Raw genomic sequence first — 16,133 nt, 5'->3', positions numbered from 1 at the left:
CTGTGCCATCCCTACGACCTACAGAATGGATCAGTCCCCTCAACGCGAATCAGACTGTGTCTTGTACACTACAATATAAATATATTTTTTTTGGGGGGGGCTACTGCTCGACTAAAGAAATCTCAGTCGAAATCTCAGTCGAAATCTCAGTCGAAATCTCAGTCGAGACTAAACAATCGACCAGTTGACTAAATGGGTGTCACGCCCTGACCTTAGTTATCTTTGTTTTCTTTATTATTTTGGTTAGGTCAGGGTGTGACGAGGTGGTATGTGTGTTTGACTTGTCTAGGGTTTTTTGTATATCTATGGGGTTTTGGTATTGTCTAGGTAAATGTAGGTCTATGGTGGCCTAAATTGGTTCCCAATCAGAGACAGCTGTTTATCGTTGTCTCTGATTGGGGATCCTATTTAGGTTGCCATTTTCCATTTTGGTTTTGTGGGTTATTTTCTATGTGTAGTTGCATGTCAGCACTCGTTATTATTAGCGGCACGGTCATTATGTTTTAGTGTTCTTCGTAAATAAAGAAGAATGTATTCAAATCACACTGCGCCTTGGTCTCATCGTTACGACAAACGTGACAATGGGGTCAGCCCTAGTAGCTAGCTTGGATGGCTAGCCTATTCAGTAACTACTGGCTGGCTAGCTAGCTGAGACCTGAAGAGATAAGAAAATGTTTTTCTGACTGAAGCACAGCCAAGTGACACAGTGCCCCCCTGTGGACTGAAGCTGAACTTAACAACATTATATTTAACCCTATATAAAATTAGCAATGTTGAGGTGGTAGAACTGACAGTCTTCTAACCTATTCCATACTTGGTTCATGTTTGTTATTTCCATATAGACTATGTAACAATTTGTATTAATATATATATATATATATATATATATAAATAAATGAACTGCTCATTATTAAATTGGTGAAATTACTGAATTAATCTTTTATATTACTGTTTTATTTATTTAGCTACATACCTTTCTTATTGTTGCTGCATTGTCAAGAGGTTAACCTGCAAGTAAGCATTTAATTGCACTGTGTACTCCATGCAAATCATGTGTATATGACAAATAAACAAACTTGAACTTAGAAGGGAAGGGAAAGGGCAGCCAGAAAGAGAGGGGAAAGAATTGCCAGCTTTGTGGTTAGACTGTTGGTGAACAAAACATAGAAAATACATCGGCCCATAAGTAATGTTTTCACATTCGCTGGTATAACTTTATAGCTGGTATAAAATGAATCATAGAGGTCTTATAAATTAATACATTTTTTAGTTTGCAAGCTCTGCCACATCCGACAAGTGTCGGAGCCGGTGCAGTAAGATTCGATCTTAGTCCTGTATTGAAGCTTTGCCTGTTTGATGGTTCGTCGGAGGGCATAGAGGGATTTCTTATAAGCTTCCGTTTTAAAGTCCCGCTCCTTCAAAGCGGCAGCTCTACCCTTTAGCTCAGTGCGGATGTTGCCTGTATTCCCAAAGGTGTTTGATTTAGCTAATTTAGCTTAATCAACAACCTGACTTAAACAGAGAGGAATGCTATTTATGTTAGCTAGTTGGCTAAGGCTATCCAACATTGGAACTCTTCCAAGTCAAGGTATGCTTTCGGTTTTATTAAAGTATGTGGACACCTGCTCGTCGAAATCATGGACATTAATATGGAGTTGGTCCCCCCTTGGCTGCCATAACAGCCTCCACTCTTCTGGGAAGGCTTTCCACTAGGTGTTGGAACATTGCTGCGGGGACTTGCTTCCTTTCAGTCACGTGAGCATTAGTTAGGTCGGGCGCTGATGTTGGGCGATTCGGGCTGGCTCGCAGTCTGCGTTCCAATTCATCCCAAAGGTGTTCGATGGTGTTGCGGTCAGGGCTCTGTGCAGGCCACACCGATCTCGACAAAACCATTTCTGTATGGACCTCGCTTTGTGCACGAGGGCCTTCTCCAAACTGTTGCCACAAAGCACAGAATCATATACAATGTCATTGTATGCTGTAGCATTAATATTTCCCTTCACTGGAACTAAGGGGCCTATCCCGAACCATAAAAAACAGCCGCAGACCAATACTCCTCCTCTACCAAACTTTACAGTTGGCAGGTAGCGTTCTCCTGGCATCTGCCAAACCCAGATTCGTCCATCTGCCAGACTGCCAGATGTTGAAGCATGGTTCATCACTCCAGAGAACGTTTCCACTGCTCCAGAGTCCAATGGCGGCGAGCTTTACACCACTCCAGCCACGCTTGGCATTGCACATGGTGATTTTAGGCTTGTGTGCGGCTGATTGGCCATGGAATCCCATTTCATAAAGCTACATACGAACATATATTGTATTGAAGTTACTTCCAAAGGCAGTTTGGAACTCTGTAGTGAGTGTTTTAACCGAGGACAGACGATTTTTACACGCTATGCTCTTCAGCACTCTGCTGTCCCGTTCTGTTAGTTTCTGTCCTGCCACTTTGCGGTGGAGCCATTGGTGCTCCTAAACGTTTCCACTTCACAATAACAGCACCTGCAGTTGACCAGGGCAGCTCTAGCAGGGCAGAAACTTGACCAATGATTTGTTGGAAAGGTGGCATCCTATGACGGTGCCCATTTGAAAGTCACTGCGCTCTTCAGTAAGGCCATTCTACTGTCAATGTTTGTCTATGGAGATTGCATGGCTGTCTGCTCAATTTTATACACCTGTCAGAAACAGGTGTGGCTGAAGTAGCCCAATCCACTCATTTGAAGGGGTGTCCACATACTTTTCTATATATAGTGTAACTTTTCTATATACTGTATAGTGTAGCTTCTTATCTGTCATGTTTGTGTAAAGGACATCACGCTGCTTGCTTTGTGAGGACCTTTTCCTCCCAATTTCTCCCATACCTGGCGCAAACTCGGGACCTCTGCCTTGCTAGCACACGTGACCGCCCTCCTGAAGCATCTTACCAGTTGGCTCCACACAAAAAAACGACCTATTTGCTGGAACAAGTAGGGACAGTTCAGGCTGAGTAGTAAGTTTTACATCCGCATGTGTTACATTTGGAGTTGTGTTGTGCAGACACCTGCATTTGTCTTTACAGTGGAGTTGACCTGGTCGTGTCAGTTTACAATAACTTTAAAGAGCAACTGACCCTAAAAACAACTTCTGTAGAAAACTACCTATGTGGCATCGATTTGAGTCAGACACATTTATTCTACTGTCAAATAGGATAATTTTGGTCATAAAGTCAATCTCGTGCTAAACTGAGTTTTGTTAGACTTGTGGTTGTGACTGCATCACAATGTAAATGAAGGTTGGGTTTGTTTAAATCCTGCCCATGTAACAGATGTTTTCAACCGTGGTGGTGGCTGCATCATGTTATGGCTATGCTTGTCATCGTCAAGGACTACAGAGTTTTTTAAATAAAAATAAACGGAATAAAGCTAGGCACAGGCAAAATCCTAGAGGAAAACTTGGTTCAGTCTGCTTTCCAACAGACACTGAGAGACAAATGCACCTGTGAGCAGGACAATTGTCTAAAACACAAGTTGCTTACCAAGATGACGTTGAATGTTCCTGAATGTCGTAGTTAAAGCTTTGACGTAAATCGTCTTCGAAGTCTCTGGCAAGACTTGAAAATGTCTGTCTAGCACTGATCAATAAACAACTTGACAGAGCTTAATGGGAAAATGTCAAGGTCCATGTGTGCAAAGCTCTTAGAGACTTACCCCCCCCCCAAAAAAAAATTACAGCTGTAATCGCTGCCAAAGGTGATTGTAAAATGTGTTGACTCAGGAGGTTGAATACTTATCTAATCAAGATATATTTGTGCTTTATTTTCCTTAAATAATGTTTTTGCTCATTGGCAAAATATTACACAACAGAATGTGGAAAACATCAAGAGGTGTGAATACGTTCTGAAGGCACTGTACATAGGGCAGCAGTCACTAAGGTGCAGGGTAGAGTATCGGGTGGTAGCTGGCTAGTAACAGTGACCTAAGTTCAGGGTTGGGTTCTGAGCGGAGGCCAATGACTGTGTGGCCACACACGTCTACAACTCAAGTCATCAAGTTTGCTGATGACACAACAGTGGTAGGCCTGATTACCAACAATGACGAGACATCCTACAGGGAGGAGGTGAGGGCCCTGGAAGTGGTACCAGGAAAATAACCTCTCCATCAACGTCAACAAAATGAAGGAGCTGATCGTGGACTTCCAGAGAAAGCACGCCCCCATCCACATCGACTGGGTCGCAGTGGAGAGGGTGAAAAGCTTTAAGTTCCTCAGCGGGCACCTCATTGCTAACCGGAAATGGTCCATCCACACAGACAGTGTGGTGAAGAAGGCGCAACAGCACCTCTTCAACTTCAGGAGCTGATGAAACTCTGCTTGGCCCCTAAGACTGTAACTTTAGGTAAATCCACAGTCGTATAACGTATTAGAATTTCAATCTCTGTTTGGAATCATTTCACAGGGGTCTGGGGGGCTTGTAAATGTGTGTGTTATGTTTTGTTGGTTCTAAATCAGATCAATGTTTGAGGTTGATAAAACGTAGCGATTAGTGTGTGGAGGCGTAGATGACCTGTGCGTGCGTGTGCACGTGTGTGTGACAGATTGCCTCACATCAGCTTGAGATGCAAGTGGACAGATTGGCAGATGACCGCCGCAAACCCCCACACAATAAAGCCTGAAATGGAGACCTACGTCTCTTTCTCTCTTCCCTCCCCCTTACTCTCTCCCTATCTTTCCCACTCACTTCTCTTCCCTCTCTCTCTTCATCTCTCTCCTTTTCTCACTCTCTTTTTACCAGTCTGAGATGATCTGTCATTCTCTGTCTCTCCTTCTCTCTCACTCTCCATCATCTATATGAAAATGTATTCATGAATAGAGCTGCTGTAAATTACTGACGCTTGTCAGGTGGAAAGAACACACACTAGCCTCTTCCTGAACATCGGATGAATGTGATGAACGTTTGATGAGCATTTGATGATGACAATAAAGTGGACTTTTAATTAAAAGTGAGCCACATGCCTGCCTCAAGCGTTTACTTCAAATCAGGAGCACAAACGATGCACTTATATATTAGTGAGGTCCTGACAGTGTTGTTGTAGTGGGGACATATTAGAAGCATTGCAAGAGTAATTCGCTGGTCACTGGGGAAAAGTTTGATTCCGTGAATACACAGCTGGTATTGTTGATTTTGTTTATATGCGTGGCTTATTATTTTTGATAGATTCAATGTAATGGACATGTTTGCATGTAGATGACAGAGTGGTAAGCTTAGACTTGCTATTTGTCATTCTGTGTGACTAGTATATTTGTCATTGGTGTTGACAAACAGCTACGTTGGATGAGAGACGCGCATTGACAGCTAACTCAAACAGACGTGCTGCGTGATTGTTGACTCTGTAAAAGAGCTCACTTAAAAACAGAAAAGGCTTCTGAGATGAGAAATTGATTTATGGTAGCTGATAGATGGAATAGGGTTGCCTTCATTAGGGTCTACCTCTCTCATGAGATGTGTTTGTGTGTTTATGTGTGTGTGTATATACAGTGCCTTGCGAAAGTATTCGGCCCCCTTGAACTTTGCGACCTTTTGCCCCATTTCAGGCTTCAAACATAAAGATATAAAACTGTATTTTTTTGTGAAGAATCAACAACAAGTGGGACACAATCATGAAGTGGAACGACATTTATTGGATATTTCAAACTTTTTTAACAAATCAAAAACTGAAAAATTGGGCGTGCAAAATTATTCAGCCCCCTTAAGTTAATACTTTGTAGCGCCACCTTTTGCTGCGATTACAGCTGTAAGTCGCTTGGGGTATGTCTCTATCAGTTTTGCACATCGAGAGACTGACATTTTTTCCCATTCTTCCTTGCAAAACAGCCTAAGCTCAGTGAGGTTGGATGGAGAGCATTTGTGAACAGCAGTTTTCAGTTCTTTCCACAGATTCTCGATTGGATTCAGGTCTGGACTTTGACTTGGCCATTCTAACACCTGGATATGTTTATTTTTGAACCAATCCATTGTGATTTTGCTTTATGTTTTGGATCATTGTCTTGTTGGAAGACAAATCTCCGTCCCAGTCTCAGGTCTTTTGCAGACTCCATCAGGTTTTCTTCCAGAATGGTCCTGTATTTGGCTCCATCCATCTTCCCATCAATTTTTACCATCTTCCCTGTCCCTGCTGAAGAAAAGCAGGCCCAAACCATGATGCTGCCACCACCATGTTTGACAGTGGGGATGGTGTGTTCAGCTGTGTTGCTTTTACGCCAAACATAACGTTTTGCATTGTTGCCAAAAAGTTACATTTTGGTTTCATCGGACCAGAGCACCTTCTTCCACATGTTTGGTGTGTCTCCCAGGTGGCTTGTGGCAAACTTTAAACGACACTTTTTATGGATATCTTTAAGAAATAGCTTTCTTCTTGCCACTCTTCCATAAAGGCCAGATTTGTGCAATATACGACTGATTGTTGTCCTATGGACAGAGTCTCCCACCTCAGCTGTAGATCTCTGCAGTTCATCCAGAGTGATCATGGGCCTCTTGGCTGCATCTCTGATCAGTCTTCTCCTTGTATGAGCTGAAAGTCTAGAGGGACGGCCAGGTCTTGGTAGATTTGCAGTGGTCTGATACTCCTTCCATTTCAATATTATCGCTTGCACAGTGCTCCTTGGGATGTTTAAAGCTTGGGAAATCTTTTTGTATCTAAATCCGGCTTTAAACTTCTTCACAACAATATCTCGGACCTGCCTGGTGTGTTCCTTGTTCTTCATGATGCTCTCTGTGCTTTTAACGGACCTCTGAGACTATCACAGTGCAGGTGCATTTATACGGAGACTTGATTACACACAGGTGGATTGTATTTATCATCATTAGTCATTTAGGTCAACATTGGATCATTCAGAGATCCTCACTGAACTTCTGGAGAGAGTTTGCTGCACTGAAAGTAAAGGGGCTGAATAATTTTGCACGCCCAATTTTTCAGTTTTTTATTTGTTAAAAAAGTTTGAAATATCCAATAAATGTCGTTCCACGTCATGATTGTGTCCCACTTGTTGTTGATTCTTCACGAAAAAATACAGTTTTATATCTTTATGTTTGAAGCCTGAAATGTGGCAAAAGTTTGCAAAGTTCAAGGGGGCCGAATACTTTCGCAAGGCACTGTATATATATATATATAAATAAAACATATCTGTGTGTGTGCATGTCTCTCTGCATATGTGTGTGTGTGTGTGTCTCCCCCTCTTATTTGAAGTGGACCATGCAGGCCTGGTGGTAGGGATTATGCCTGGCTTTTTTGAGGAGCTTCCCCCGAGGGGCATCAGCACTGGCGGGTCAAGGTTCACCTGCTTAATCTGGTCCCCCAAGGGCTTTATGGGTAATTGCCAGTGCCTAATCAAGTTTCTGTGGAGCCCCTTTTCTCAAAGATGCTGGCCAGTCAGTGTCTGGGTCCCAAAGGGCACCCTATTCCTTATATAGTGCACTACTTTTGTCCAGATCTCTATGGGCCCCTATCAAATGTAGTGCACTAAATAGGCAATAGGGTACCATTTGTGATGCATCCAGTGAAGCAGAGGCAAGTGAGGAGAGGGATCCAGGGAACAAGGATCAAGGGCCCCTTGCATCGGGTGTGACAGGTCAACACAAGCTTTCCTTAACCTTGTGGCACTCCAATCCGGACCCAGGATGTAGCAAGCTAAATAGGTTCCCTGAAACCACATGCCATGACTGGACAGGTCCCTGAGTGATTTTGGTAGTGCACTGTTTTGGTCTTGATTAATGGTGGTTGGGGTAAGGTTTGAATTAGGTTTATATAAGGTCAAGGGCTGTGTGTGTGTGTGTGTGTGTGTGTGTGTGTTTCAGGCCCTCAGTTGATGTGCCGATGGGAGAGTGTGGGTCCCAAAGGCTGTGTGGTCCACTCCAATGATTGGAGTCTAGGGACAGGGGTGGTAGTATGGGATCTAACATATACCGTATGGGCAAGTAAGCACACACATGCCCTAGGCAAGGGCTTAGAAATAGCAATGATATACTCATAACAAAGGCACTACAATTTACTATCCTCAAGGAAACTGAGATGTGGAGCGCTCATTTACTGTTCATTCATCCCAGAAAACATCTCTTCCAGCATATACTGTATCTCCGTGATGCTGCTACTGTTGAAGGAAATAAAAAAAGATCCCCCATTCTTTCTCATTTAGACACTTCGATCTGGCATGACCTTGCTTATAAACAAAACAGGCTGATGTATGGAGACACAGACACACACACACACTGAACGCCACGCTATCTTGACATTTGGAGAAATTATTACAAACATAAGCGGGATGAGAGGGCCCCATTGACAGAGATAGGGAGAGTGAGTCCTCATAAGGAACGTAACCCATCAGTAGAGATAAGGTGTCCTCATAATGGATGTTAGCCATTGACAGAGATAGGAAGTGTCTTCATAAGTTCCATAAAGGATGGTTATGGTAATGTCCTCAGGTTTTGTTGGCTTTTCTCAACCTTCATTATAGGAGTGAGTTGTCATTAACCAGATAGACTAAGCTCAGAACCACCCTGCTCGGGTGACATTGTGAGGACATTAGCACTGTAATTCAGCCCCTAATGCCCAGTTAAGGGATAGTGGTGCTTTTTGGAGTGTGACAAAGTGAGATGGAGAAAAATTGAGCAGAGAGAAAAAACAAAGAGATGAATGATATTCATTGGAATATCTGAATAATAGACAATATAGTGAATCAGTGCTGTTGCAATTAATATAGGGTAAGGACTTCCATTTTTTGGAGGAAAACCTTTGAGGGAAATCTTTCCTCTTAACATTTGACTGGAAGATTTGAGAGTTTCACACTTTCCATACTCATGAGAGAATGTTCAGTGAGAATGTGGTGAGAACGTCCAAGCGTTGATATTACTAATCAGGTCATCATAATATATGCAACACATCCACCCCCATAACACTCTCACACATCAATAAATCATCCACCATCATTGATGTCCGAATCTCAATTCACTCTAAACTTCAAAGATGAATGGCCAATTTTGTGAAGAAAGTTGAGTAACTTTAGAAGCCGAAGACACCCAACATTTTCACAAGTTTCCCATTGGCTAACCGTGGGACAGAAGCTGATGTGAAAGGGAATTTTGGGAGGGTACAAAATGGCGCGTTGTTTGAGGATAGGATCCTGGGGTTGGACAGTGATCCCTCTCAAATACCAACTCCACTATTCTCATAGTTATTTCTAAGGCAATGATACAAGCTACTGCCATTTTCCAACTGACTCCATTCAGTTTAATAGCAGTCTGGTATTACAGTGGATCAGTGCTAAATTTGTAAATCGGGAGGTTCCGGAACAAAAAGTGAGCAGGAGAGGGGGGTGACCTGGGGAGTTCTAAGGTACCGGAATGCATGAGGGGGAAAAAAAGAAAATCACCTTTACAATAAAGCATTGCATGCACAGCATCACATTTGTGTAGTGACATAGAGCAGTGGAACAGAGGCCCTTAAAAGAAGTTGCACACATTGGGAACATTCTATTAACCTAGGGTCTTTTATAAATGCATTACATGCAATTCTATGTCATTTTACATGACTGGAGACTTTTTTAATACATCACAAATTATTAAAATGACAGGCTTTGACATTGACAAACTGAAAATCTGAGCTCAATGAAAACGACATTTATTGTAGGCTACAATGTGAGGAGGAAATTATAGTCCTAAAAATGCTTTCCAGTTTCTCTGACTCGCCCAATGATGCGCAGCACACTAACTGATGATGGCAAATGTGCTCGTGCCAAAGTATCTCTCTTTCTTTTGTAAAACAATATTTGGAAGTTGATCAAATATTTTGCTTTTCAGCAGGAGCCATTTGCTTTCCAACCTGTGTTTTTCCTTGATTGTATTTGAAATTTTGCGAATGGCCTGTTTTGTCTACATTATATTCTTTCACTGACAGATTTGCCACACGTTCCCGACTGTAGCCTATTCCTTATTATTGGGATACAATCAACAGCTGGGCTATTTTTTTTAATAAGCAAATGATCCTCTGGGGCTAAGTTATAGGCCTTCACATGATGTAGTAGGCTATTCTGAACGATTTCATTAACAGACAGCAGGAATTCTATTATTCAGGCAAACGTATTTCAATTGATCAGGGGTGCTGCAGTTCCTTCAGAACCCTTCGCGTGGCTATGATTCTATAATGAAATGAATGATGAAGTGCAACACTGGATAGATGACAGTTGCAGGCTCATGTCTATCAGAGCAGAGAGATCATACAAGTTGAATTCATTCTAATGTGAGAGATACTGGTGCACTTCTCACACAGCCACAGCTTTGCGTTGATCTCGAACATACAGTAAATTACAATGTTGAGCAGACCATAAACTCGAGCCTGGCCCAAACCGAATCAGCTCTTAGAATATTAAGATTTTTATTTTTCACATAATGTTTTTGTGGGGGCAGGCTAATTAATGAAGAGGCAACTTGAATGAACTTTGATCGCTTTTATAATAATTTTTACATTGAAAAAAGTTAATTATTTTTCATGCCACAAGAGGTACAGGAGTCCAAAACGGAGAGGTGCCGGATCCTGTTCCGACAAGATCCAGCTCAAATGAAGCACTGCAGTATATTGAATCGAGTGCAAAGCAATATCACAAAGCCCTTCTGCTCATAAACGTAAGGCCATATCCAAACACCAATTGCAGAGTGGCAGAGAGAGTGAAATAAAGAGGGGGGGGGGGGATCGTATATCAGTAGGCTTTTGTCTCATGTTCTGTGCGCAACTATGTGTTTTAGTGTATGTCTCTTTAGTATTTTCAAGTGTTTGTATTTCTGTCTCATGTACAGCACGTCTATATATTTTGTGTGTGTGTGTGTGTGTGTGTGTGTGTGTTGGTAGTGTGTGGGTCTGATTGAAGAATTAAGCCGCGATAACACACAGACGAACACACACAAGAACACATGCACACTGTCAATGAAGACCATAGGGAGGAACCAGACGCACACGCTCGCAAGTAAACACACGCATGCAAGTAAACACAGTCATTTCATTATCCCAGTATTGAAGGGCTTTGGGTTATAACATTAAATCACACACTGAGAGTTGCTCTTGCTTTCTGAATTTCATCTGTTTTGCATTCATCTCTTATTTAGACTTGAGACTTGATAGTGGAGGCAGCACAAAACTTTATGGCATACAGTTCCCACTTACAAATTAAACTTAGCCTACATTATAAGCTACCCTGCACAGTGAAAGATGTACTAGACTACCCTTACTTTAGAATTTTGATGTGGACTTCCACAGCATCTATGTCTCTCCCTTACAGAGGAAAAGGCAGAGCTATTACAATCTTGCTATTACCTATCAAATCATGTTACATCAACAAATGCTTAGGGGGTTAGGGGTTGATTTGGAATTGGGCAGTAGGTGTAGTGCTCCCTCTCTCTATTCAATTCCATCTGTGATAGTGCTTTTTTGGCAAGAAATACATGTGTAAAATTACCAAGCAAATGATATTGAGGAATCATTGCTGTATGATAACCCCCCTTCACCTCCCTCTCTCCAACCTCTCTCTTACCTCCAGTCCTGAGGGATGACTTCAGGCAGACACCCAGTGACGTTGTGGTGGCGGCAGGGGAGCCAGCTGTCATGGAGTGCATCCCCCCGCGGGGCCACCCGGAGCCCACCATCTCCTGGAAGAGGAACAACATGAAAGTCAACGACCACGACGAGAGGATCACCGTGAGTCCTTTCTATCTGTCTATAGAAATATGCCTCTGTTGCATCCTTCAATAATTTTATTGTTGTGGCTATCCAAAAAAGACCTGCAGGCCTGCATATTCGTCTATCTATACCTGCAGTACCACTCAAAAGTTTGGACACACCTACTTATTGGATTTTTCTTTATTTTGACTATTTTCTACAATGCAGAATAATAGTGAAGACACCAAAACTATGAAATTACACATATGGAATCATGTAGTAACAAAAAAGTTAAATAAATAAAAATATATTTTAGATTCTTCAAAGTAGCCACCCTTTGCCTTGATGACAGCTTTGCACACTCTTGGCATTCTCTCAACCAGCTTCACCTGAAATTCTTTTCCAACAGTCTTAAATGAGTTCCCACATATGCTGAGCACTTGTTGGCTGCTTTTCCTTCACTCTGCAGTCCAACTCATCCCAAACCATCTCAATTGGGTTGAAGTCGGGTGATTGTGGAGGCCAGGTGATCTGATACCGAACTCCATCACTCTCCTTCTTGGTCAAATAGCCCTTACGCAGCCTGGATGTGTGTTGGGTCATTGTCCTGTTGAAAAGCAAATGATAGTCCCTCTAAGTGCAAACCAGATGCGATGGCGTATCGCTGCAGAATTCTGTGGAAGCCATGCTGGTTAAGTGTGCCTTGAATTCTAAATAAATCACCAAGAGTGTCACCAGCAAAGCACCCCCACACCACCTCCTCCATGCTTCAGTGGGAACCACATATGTGGAGATCATCCGTTCACCTACTCTGCGTCTCACAAAAACACAGCGGTTGGAACCAAAAATCGCACATTTGGACTCATCAGACCAAAGGACAGATTTCCACCAGTGTAATGTTCATTGCTCGTGTTTCTTTGCTCAAAGAAGCATCTTCTTCTTATTGTTGTCCTTTAGTAGTGGTTTCTTTGCAGCAATTCAACCATGAAGGCTTGATTCATGTAGTGTCCTCTGAACAGTTGATGTTGAGATGTCTACTTGAACTCTGTGAAGAATTTATTTTGGCTGCAATTTCTGAGGCTGGTAACTCTAATGAACATACTGTCTGCAGCAGAGGTAACTCTGGGTCTTCCCTTCCTGTGGCGGTCCTCATGAGAGCCAGTTTCAACATCATGGTTGAAATTTTCTGCATTGACTGACCTTGATGTCTTAAAGTAATGAGCTGTTCTTGCCATAATATGGACTTGGTATTTTATCAAATAGGGCTATCTTCTGTATACCACCTCTGCCTTGTCACAACACAACTGATTGGCTCAAACGCATTAAAAACAAATGAAATTCCACAAATGAACTTGCATTCCAGGTGACTACCTCATGAAGCTGGTTGAGAGAATGCCAAGATTTAGCAAAGGGTGGCCACTTTGAAGAATCTCAAGTATAAAATATATTTAGATTTGTTTAACACTTTTTTGGTTACTACATGATTCCATATGTGTTATTTCATAGTTTGATGTCTTCACTATTATTCTACATTGTAGAAAATAGTCAAAGTAAAGAAAACCCCTTGAATGAGTAGGTGTGTCCAAACTTTTGACTGGTAGTGTATATGCAGATAGACAGACGGACGGACAAAAAACTCATTTAATTGAATCTATTTGAAGGTGTAATGACCAAAAACTGAACCCACCAGTATAATAGACCACCTCTCTGCTCTCTCTGAGGCCTAAAGCACTCAGATACACTACACATAACACAAACTACAGTCACTTATTTGTAAAGAAGGCTTTGGGTATATGTATTCCACATTTGTCTATGTGGAGGTTCTCTCAATGTCAAATACAACCACATGAATAAGAGGAATAGAGGGGGGATGGGAGAGAGAAAGAGAGAGAGTGGAGTGGGGTGAGGTTGGAGAAAGAGAGAGGGACAGAAAAGGAAAGAGATAGTGACAATTTGATGCTAGGGGTATGGAGAAAGAGAGATAAACAGACACAGATGCCTAAATGTGTTGGTTGCTTAATAAACAACATGATAGAGTGAATAGGCTTGGGGACATGACAAGCACATCACCATGCTTCCTTCCCCCCTGTGGTGTCTTTTAAGGGGACTTACTTCTTTTCTCTCTCTCTCTCTCTCTCTCATAGATTCGAGGAGGCAAGCTGATGATTTCGAACACAAGGAAGAGCGACGCAGGCATGTTTGTGTGTGTGGGCACCAATATGGTGGGGGAAAGGGACAGCGACCCAGCAGAACTAGTGGTGTTTGGTGAGTGGAGTTTAAATTCAGATGACCTTGCTTTCCCAGGTTCTGTGTTTTCTCTGGTCCTCTCTATTTTCTACTGTGTATTTATCATATTTTCCCAACTTCTGTCAGTCTCCAATCTTGTCCTCCTTTTCTTTTTCTCTCTATCGCTCTCACTGTACGTTGTTTTCTCTCTGACCATATCGCTCTCTCACTCTCGGTCTGTCAGAGCGACCCATGTTCGTTAAGCGTCCTGTGAACCAGGTGGTGTTGGCTGATGACACGGTGGACTTCCTGTGTGAGGCCCATGGAGACCCCGCCCCCACCATCCGCTGGAGGAGAGAGGAAGGAGAGCTGCCCCGTGGCAGGTGAGGAGAGAGAGAGAGAGAGAGAGAGAGAGAGAGAGAGAGAGAGAGAGAGAGAGAGAGAGAGAGAGAGAGAGAGAGAGAGAGAGAGAGAGAGAGAGAGAGAGAGAGAGAGAGAGAGAGAGAGAGAGAGAGAGAGAGAGAGAGAGAGGTCACCAGACATCAATGAGAGTGAATGGACCCCATGTACAGTAGGATATCATTCTATATATTCACCCTGGTCTGTTGTTGTTGTTGCAGGTCAGATATCCGCAGTGACCACAGCCTGCGTCTGACCCAGGTTCGGGCTGAGGACGAGGGCACCTACACCTGTGTGTCTGAGAATAGCGTGGGCAAGGCAGAGGCATCGGGCAGCCTGCAGGTCCATGGTAAGACCAGGCACAACACACATGAATATGGGCATGAGTGACACACAGTCTCTTATGTAAAGCTGACAGGCAATTTCAATTTCAGCAGCATTTGACTCCATCAGTAATGACTTAGGTCTCTTGCACTTTTTAACAATTTACTTTTGGAATCCTCCACACACACACATGCTTGTGCGCATACACCCACACAAGTAAAGACACACACGCACCAATAGGAGTTTATGGCATGGAATTGCATGGAGATTGTTCTGTGTGAATTATGGCAACATTATTTAGTTTGGAGAGTGCAGCTGCAATATTAATGCGTTATGCTAGTGTGTGTGTGTGTTATTTTTTTGAAGTATAGCCATCAAACCGTAATACCTAGCCATAGCAGGGGTTGAGGTCAATTTAATTTAAATTCACTCAATTCAGAAGATGAATAGAAATTCTGTTCGAAATTTTAAAATGGCATTTATTTATTTCTCACTTCCTGAATTGACTAAATTGACTCCAACCGGAACCATACTACAACCCTCCAACCTGAGCCATACTACATAAAGCATAATCTAATGATGATACACTAAATCTTGAATCTTGGTTCACTGGACTGCACTGCACATTAAATCAAGTCTCAACTCAACCCATCTCATTTTCATTCATCTCTTTGTTTTTTCTCTCTGCTCAATTTTTCTCCATCTCACCATTCCAGTGGGTCCATTCAGTAAGTACACCATTTCATCGTGTGTGTGTGTGTGTGTATGTGTGTGTGTGTGTGTGTGTGTGTGTGTGTGTGTGTGTGTGTGTGTCGGGAGGAGGGCAAGGAATTATCTGATTCCATGTGGTTGCCATACAGATGTAGGATCTTAATTTGAGCCAGTTAAACCCCTCGTTTGCTTTTATACTGTATGATTGGGGGAAAAAGTCAATATTCATTAAGCCCCCCTGGCAGACCTGTCAAATCATACTCTGACAATACCATATGTACTGTATGTTGTTGTAGGTGTACAGAAAAGGCTAGCTTTGCGTGCATCAATATCATGGACCAGTTTGATCCAATTGCATTTTTTGGCATTTTAATGTTTATGGTTAAAGTGTCAATGGCTGTTGCTGTATTTATAGTGCAGACTATCTATAGTACAGACCATTTTGTAGATGAACTCGAAGCTGATTGGATTGCTGACATTGAGCCACGACTTTCACATTCTTGTTCTGAAGCCATTCCAGCATTGCTTTGACTGTATGCTTGGGGTTATTGTCCTATTGGAACGTAAATCTCCACCCGAGTCAAAGGTAGTTTGCACTCTGAAGCAGGCTATCAAGGATTAGCCTGTTTTTGCTCCATTCATTGTTACCTCTATCCTTACCAGTCTCCCAGTCCCTGCCACTGAAAAACATCCCCATAACATGATGCTGCCACCGCCATGCTTCACGCTAGGGATGGTGTTAGACGGGTGATGAACTGTGCATGGTTTTCTCCAGGCATAGCACTTAGCATTCAGGCCAAAGAG

The 16,133-nt window shown here is 42.5% G+C and overlaps 1 protein-coding gene across 1 annotated transcript in view; it reads left to right on the top strand.

Moving 5' to 3' along the window:
* Positions 1-16,133, top strand: part of LOC139418148 (roundabout homolog 2-like) — a 135,204-nt gene that overhangs the window by 65,769 nt on the left and 53,302 nt on the right. The window contains exons 3-6 of the mRNA XM_071167377.1: positions 11,551-11,708; positions 13,814-13,934; positions 14,140-14,278; positions 14,516-14,643. Of these exons, the coding sequence (XP_071023478.1) occupies positions 11,551-11,708; positions 13,814-13,934; positions 14,140-14,278; positions 14,516-14,643 (546 nt within the window). The remainder of the gene's footprint in view (positions 1-11,550; positions 11,709-13,813; positions 13,935-14,139; positions 14,279-14,515; positions 14,644-16,133) is intronic.

The sequence above is a fragment of the Oncorhynchus clarkii genome, chromosome 10, assembly GCF_045791955.1.
Source record: "Oncorhynchus clarkii lewisi isolate Uvic-CL-2024 chromosome 10, UVic_Ocla_1.0, whole genome shotgun sequence".
Lineage (NCBI taxonomy): Eukaryota > Metazoa > Chordata > Actinopteri > Salmoniformes > Salmonidae > Oncorhynchus > Oncorhynchus clarkii.
This window is presented reverse-complemented; position numbering and strand designations above follow the sequence as displayed.